The sequence below is a fragment of the Plasmodium brasilianum genome, chromosome 1 (genome assembly GCF_023973825.1).
Source record: "Plasmodium brasilianum strain Bolivian I chromosome 1, whole genome shotgun sequence".
Taxonomy (NCBI): Eukaryota; Apicomplexa; class Aconoidasida; order Haemosporida; family Plasmodiidae; genus Plasmodium; species Plasmodium brasilianum.
Window position 1 is genome coordinate 523,091 of NC_090114.1, and position 8,294 is coordinate 531,384.

General features: G+C 25.9%; 1 protein-coding gene across 1 annotated transcript; it reads right to left on the reverse strand.

Annotated features, from left to right (window-relative positions):
- Positions 1 to 544: 544 nt before the first annotated feature.
- MKS88_000444 (uncharacterized protein) lies at positions 545 to 6,586 on the reverse strand (the record flags this gene model as incomplete). Its single annotated transcript, XM_067215489.1, has 1 exon — positions 545 to 6,586. One exon carries the CDS (start codon positions 6,584 to 6,586, stop codon positions 545 to 547), a length of 6,042 nt encoding a protein of 2,013 aa, XP_067075682.1.
- Between the last annotated feature and the right edge of the window lie 1,708 nt (positions 6,587 to 8,294).

The following is an 8,294-nucleotide window of genomic DNA, read 5'->3' on the forward strand; positions in this document are numbered from 1 at the left end:
ATATAAAAATAAAAGTGTAAACGGTATGTCATACTCTCATAGTCGTAAATATATCTATTTTATTGTTATGTTAACTGTACTGCATCCGAACTTCAATAAATTCGAAAAAAAAAAAAAAAAAAAAAAAAAAAAAAAAAAAAAAAAAAAAAAAAAAAAAAAAAAAAAAAAAAAAAAAAAAAAAAAAAAAAAAAAAAAAAAAAAAAAAAAAAAAAAAAAAAAAAAAAAAAGAAAAGAAAAGAAAAAAGGCTAAAAAGCAAAGTGAAAAAAACAAAAAGCTAATAAAGTAATAAGGTGGATAAGGTGAAAAAGCATAAAAGGAAAAATAAGTGAAAAAATAAATAATTCAAAAATTATAATCAAATAAATTATATATAAAATACACATTATTTTCACACACAAAATTAAATGGTAATATAATATATATATATATATGTGGTGTTGTTGTATTTTATATAAAAGGCAAATAGTCAAAAGGCTAACACACATGAATTTTTTTTTTTTTTTTTTATGCAGTTTCTGCATATTTTTTGAAATACTGTATTTGTTAAAACACATTTAATTTCCAACAAAATTGGTCATCTCGTTTTCTAAAAAGAGAAACGTTCTCTTTCATTAATTTATCAATACATTCTGGGGGTGCATCAACATTCGTGAGTTTTTTGCATGAGTCCATAATATCTACATAGGAGTACTTTAAACTTTGCGAGCTGGTATTGGTATTAATGTTGTTCCTGTTGCCATTTCCTCCGTTGTTAGTGTACTTACTGTTGCTGATATCCTCAATTTTGTTTTTACTCTTGAATGCCCTTTTTTCATCATAATACATTCCATTATTACTACAATTGTTATTATTACTATTACTTTTACCGTTAATGTTATTATTGTTGTTACTACTACTGCTATTATTATTGCTATTATTATTGCTATTATTATTGCTACTATTATTGCTATTATTATTGCTATTGTTATTGCTATTGTTATTGCTATTGTTTTTGCTATTGTTATTGCTATTGTTATTGCTATTGTTATTGTTGTTCTTTTCTTTGTTAAGCAAAAATTTATTACTGTTAAAGCCTTTCTTAACAGCATTTTTTGAATGATCCTTTACATCGTTGTTAAAGGAGTGAAAATCATTTTTTCCATTAAGATCTTTTTTATTGTTTTTTTTATCCATGTTGTTAAATAACTTTTCTTCCTCATTATTATCCATAATTTCGTCTTCACCACTTGATCTGTCACGTGTATTATTAATATCGGTATTACCACTATTACTGCTGTTATTAATATTCTGCTCTCCATCTACTCCTCCATTTATGTATTTTTCATCTTCCATTAATTTTAAACCCATTTTTTTTTTCCCGCCTTCTTTTATTTTAACTGCGTCATTTGTGTCTTCAACTGCTGTTGTGTCTTCTCTATATTTGTAATCATTTTTCTTTTTCTTTTTTTCTCCTTCTGGTCTTGTTATAACTTTTGTACCATCTAATGCCTCATTTACATTATCATCTCCTGCTCCGACTACTCCTGCTCCGGCTACTCCTCCTCCTACTTTTTTTTCAGCATTTTTTGTATTTTTTTTGTTAAAATAATTCTTTCCACTATTTTTTCTTTCTAATGATTTCGACTTGTTTTTCACTGAGAACGAATCGAACTTTAAGGTTAGTTCTTTTTTATTGTATTTGTTATTTGTCTTTGAATTTTTATTATGCTCATTGTTTTTCATAGCACTTTTGTTATTGCTGTTCCCATTGTTTCCATTATTACCGCTATCATTATTACCGCTTCCATTATTAGCGCTGCCATTATTACTATTGTTGTTACTGCTATTACTGTTATTACCGTTACCGCTGCTATTACTACTACTACTACCCTTCTTGCTGGCACCTCTACCATTGTTATTACTGCTGCTATTGTTATTACTGCTACCCATTCCGTTAGTATTTCCACCACTACTGCTGTTATTGTTATTGTTGTTTCCGTTGTAACTGGTGCTGTTGCAGTTGCTACTGCTTCTGCTTTTATTACCTTTTCCCTCATTATTATTCGTGCTGTTTGGATTACTACTGTCTTTGTTGTTTACACTATTCTTCTGTTTATTTTCAGAATCTTTAGAATTTTTGTTTATTCTATTGTTGTACGAACTTTTTTCATTTACAACATTCTCCTGATGATATTTCCTCGATTCGTCCACATATTTTTCATTCTTATTACTATTACTATTATTATTGTTGTTACTATTACTATTACTATTACTATTTTTGTTACTATTACTATTTTTGTTACTATTACTATTGTTGTTACTGTTACTATTGTTACTACCACCGTTATTAATACTGCCACCTTCTACATGATACATACTACTCCCAATGTTATGGTTATATACACTATTGCTGTAATTATTATACACATTACTACCACTGTTTTCCGTATTACCATAATAACCTACACACGCTACCATTCCCATATGATTAAAATTATCATGCATTCCTCCTCCTCTAAGTATAATATTGTTATTATTATTACTGTTATCTCCAACTACTCCCTTCATATATTTCATCCCTTTATTGTTATACATGTGTTTATTTTTTATTTCATTTCCTTGCAAATAAGAGTTGGAGCCATACATATTATATGCGTTATATGCGTCACATGCATTCATATTTGTAAACATATTATACGATGGATTGTTCATAGTGTAACTATAATAATTCATATATGCATCATAGTTAGATGTACCATTATTTCCGTTATGCGTATATATATTATTATCATAACTATTTAAAGCATTCGGAAAAAAATATAGATTATTAAAATGAAGATATTGTTTGGGACCTCCTCCTAATGGCATTACACCAGTATTATTATTCATCAAGTTCATATTATGACTACTACTGCTGTGCGTTACAGAGTTAGGTGGACCAGAAATATGTGAACCCCCTGCAACTGAACTACTACTGTTGTTGTTATTGTTATGACCATTGTTAGTATTATTGTTCACAATGCTTCCATTAGCATTAGTACTAGCACTATGATTACCACTAGAATTAACATTTCCACTGGTACTAACACTGGCGTTTATTATATTAACATTTGAAATGGTATTAATATTATTTCCACCTCTGACGTTGGATCCAATGCTTTCCAAGTTACCGCTGACAATACCTACTACCCTACCGCCACTACTATGATTACTATTACTATTACTATTACTATTATTATTATTGTTATTATTATTACTACTATTACTATTATTACTATTACTATTACTATTATTATTATTACTATTATTATTATTATTATTATTATCATTACTATTATTGTTACTGCTGGTATTATTATTATTTATCACCGTCTTGAGTATGTTGTTTTCAATTATGCTTTGAATCTTTTGTGTAGTTTTGATACGCACATTTAACTTCTTCTCATTGACTGATTTAGTTTTTAAAAATTGTGCTAGCGATTCTGTTTTCTTTTCATTTCTCAAAGTAATAAATATGGTATTATTCACATCATTCCTAATATTTAATAAGTCGTTTGATTGAATATTTGGACAACTCAAAACAATACATTTTATGGTATTGATATAATGAGAATTTATGTCCCTTATAATTATAACATTCCTTTTATTATTTAAATTTAACAGAAAGTCTTTACTCTCTTCATCCAATGAAAATTTTAAATTGTTTGCTAATTCATTCGAACTACCGCTCTTTACTCCACTTTTGCTATTGTTCTTACCATTCACTGTTATAATGCTATTACTAAACACATTCGTAATACCATTTCTATTGTTCCCCTCCATATTATTCTTTGACTCGTTTACTTTATTTAAACAATTTACTTCTTCACTAGTTCCTACTACAGCTACTACTACTTCATCAACATCATGAACAGCAACAAAATCTTCCTTCTTTTCTATGGACGATTCTTTTTCATTTATAACATCATTTTTATTATCCTTTATATTACAATTCTCATTTTTACTATTACCATGACCATCTACTATTACCTCTTCCTCTGCATCTGCTGCCTCTTTTTTTTCATTCTTTTCATTTCCCTTACAACCTAAGAAAACATCGTCCTTCCTTTGTTGATGTACCTTATCATCGTTCGATTTGTCACCCTGAGCATCAACACGATCACTATCATTATTCATCAATTTGTCGTTTTCACAAGTTCCTCCTTCATCGATAGTAACAACATTACAGTCCTCCTTCTTAAGAACTGTTTCATCCCTTTCCTCAGGTCCAACCTTATTACCACTCATTTTGGTAGTAGTACCTGTACTTTCACTACTTTTCTTCTCTTCTACGTTCTTATCCTTTTGTGCATTCGATTGCACCTTTGTTTCATCTTCACAATTATCACTGAACAACTTTTTACTTTTTATACAGCTACTACCGCTGCAGGTAGTTGTATGCACCGTATTCGGAATAGTACCATCTTGAATCGTTTTATCACTTGCTATATTCATTTTAACGTTACTGGTGGAACGTGAAACAGAACTGTTAATGGAGTCTACTACTCCAAGCTTGTCTATCTCAGATGAACCACCTTCCTCCTTCTTATTCGAGTTAATGCACTTCAAGTCATTTAGCACGTTAGCAAGAATGGTAGTACCGTTACTACTACTATTACTATTGGCAATGGTAGTGTTTAGAAGGGGGGCTATATATGGATGTTTCGCTATAATATCAATACTTAACTTAACATTATTATACATGTAGTACAATAAATAATTATCTGACATAATATTTTCCCTCTTAAAAATTTCAATAACTCTATTTTTAATTTCATTATACAAAGTTGATGAATTCAAATTTTTGAAATTTTTCTTTTTATTTTTATCATATAAATATTTTTTATTTTTTTTCATTTTAATATTATCATGATACAGGTTAAAACAATTATTGTTACTATTAATACTGCTATTCATACTGTTCATGCTGTTCATACCGCTCACACTATTCATACCGTTCATACTGCTCATATTGTTCATATTATTATTAATATTACTATTATTATAATTCGAGTTGGCGAAATATATATTATTCATATTATAATAATAGTAATTCAGAGGCATATAATTATAAAAGTCATTTACCATATTATTATAACTATAACGCATATCATAACTGCTCTCGTTATTGTATCCATCCGTAACTGCTCCGGCTGACGCTACCACGGCTCCTGCTGGACCCGTAGCACCTCCATACATCTTCGGACTGTAATAATTTGACATGTCAATATTTTTATTATCATTTTCATCAACACAATAGTTATAATTATAACTGTATGCATAATTTGATAAATAACCATAATTAGGATGATGATTAGCATTACTATTACTATTATTGTTGTACATACACATGTTATTCATTGGATCCATAATACTTTCATTTGGACTGAATTCACTGTAACTTAATGCATTGTTGTTATTAATCATTGATATTGTTTTGTAATTCTTACTATTTTTCAAATTGTAGTTTTTATTATTTTTATAATCATACTTAAAATTATTCTTGTTTGAGTAATTATTACTTACGCCGCCGCTGCTGTTGTTATTACTATTACTATTATTATTATTACTATTACTATTACTATTACTATTACTATTACTATTATTATTATTATTATTATTATTATCATTACTATTATTATTACTATTATTATTATTACTACTATTACTATTACTATTACAATTATTATTATTATTATTACTACTATTACTATTACTGTTACAATTATTATTATTATTATTACTATTACTATTACTGTAAATGTTCTCATTTTTGTTGAAATTTTTCTTTTTATTTAAATCCTTTACGGATGAAGTGTTAAATTCGCTTTGTTTAATATCTTTATTGGAAATGTCGTTGTTATTATTACTATTACCATTATTCATGTTACTATTTTTCGAATGATGATAAATTTGACCATTCTTGGAGCCTTCATTATTATTATTATTATTACTACTCCTCCAATCATTGCTATTAAAATGATTGTAATAAGACGATTCATCTTTTTCTATTTTTGTCATCTGCTTCTTATCCTTGGATAGTTTCCCATGGGATGGTCCACTCTTATAACAGTTGTTACTGCTACTGTTATGACTTCTGCCCTTATCATCTCCCTTTCCTGTAACGACATTTCTTTCCTTATTTTGTTCTTCCTTTTTTTTAACACTAGTACTTCTACTAGTATTATTAACATGTTCAGAATTTACCACTTTATTTTTTTTTTTTTTTTTTTTATCTTCTACTTTTTCATCATTCTTTTCAATATCCTCTTGATTTCCCTTCTCGTCCTGCTTTTCTTCACTCTTATTTATTACGCTATTGATATTATTACTATTATCATCCTTTGAGTTCTTTATTTTTTTTAACACCTTTTCATTACCATTTTTCTCATTAACTGTATTCCTTTCATTATTCTTATCCTCATTTACACTTTCATTTTCTTTTGCTCTGTCATCATTATTTTTAGCTATACTACTATTCTTTTCATCCTTCTTTGTCATATTAGCGATATTATTAGTACTGCTGTTATTATTATTCTCTTTGGTATTTTTACTACTGTTGTTCATTTTTTATATTATAGTAACTTTTAAAAGACGCCAAAAAAAAAAAAAAATTTAAATTAGAAGAACAAATAAAGGCTAAAATAAATGTGTATATGTATATATGGTTATGAATGTCTATATGTAAATATATTTGCACATACGAATATATGCTCAAATAACTGTACATGTATACCCACCCACACGCACACATATATATCTACATAAGTATAATATATCGACACAAATACGATTATACACACATATGTTCATGCATGCATACATACACTTATTCAAATATATATACTTTAACACACATATATTCATGCATAGATATACATATACACATATATATTTATACACACAAACATCTACATATACACATATATATTTATACACACAAACATCTACAACTACATATACACATAAATATTAAACTAATAATGTGTAAAATAATAAGCACGTCATACATATATATATATATATATATATGTGCCAATAAACAACGCATTATACGTATACATACATATATATATATATATATATATATATATGCACAGTATATACAATTACACATTCCAACAGTTAAAATTCTATAATATATATTATTTTATATATTTAATATATTTTATTATTTTCTCTCCCTTGTGATGAAAACAGTAATATGTTAAATATGCATAAAACCACACTAAATGTATTATGTACATGTATATAATATAAAACTTAATTTTTTTTAAATTAATTCATCAAAAATTGTTTATCGATGACCTTTATAATTTTCTTACTCTTCGTATATTCTTTTTTTTTATTATTTTTATTTTATTTTACCATTTTTTTTTTTTTCTTTTTATCCTTGCTATTTTATAAAATATATTAACTTTTTTTTTTTTATATATATCTTTCTATATACGTACAAAAAATATATAAATATACGTATATCAATACATAAATGTGAATATACAATAAATAAATAAATAAATATATATATATATATTATATATATATATATATATATATTATATATATGTATATTTCATATGTATTTATATATTATATATGACGTAAACTTATAAATCTTTAATGAAGAATATACCTTATATATATTTCTACGCATAAAATTAAAAGAAAAGAAAATAGGAAACAATATATATATTGAATAAAAAAAAGCAGGGAAACACTGAAATGCCTTTCTTCCTCAGAATAATAAAATATTGCTTCGATTTAGTATGTACATAATATTATAAATGCATGTATATATATATATACGTAATTACTGTATATGCACGTTAATATTAAATTATTATTTCTTTTATTATATTTATAAATACGTTAATTCAAGATATGTGAGTAAATAGGTATTAATGTTTTCCCCTCTGAAATTGTAAAATATATAATAAATTATACATATATATATATAATACAAATATATTTATACACGTATATAATATATATGTATATATATTGTTAACATATATATTGATATGTATAATATTAATACATATATATTTTACTTCATATATTGTAAATTATATTTATATATATATAATATGTATATATATGATGTATATTTTTCAAATTAATAACATTCATGAAATGAACAATTTTACTTATACATGCAAATTTTTTTTTAATTTATAAAATATATAAAATAATACTTCCTATAAAATATATGTTATTCTTGCTTTATTCTTCTTATTTTTTTTAGTTCAACTCTCAGCATTTCTTTGATAAACAA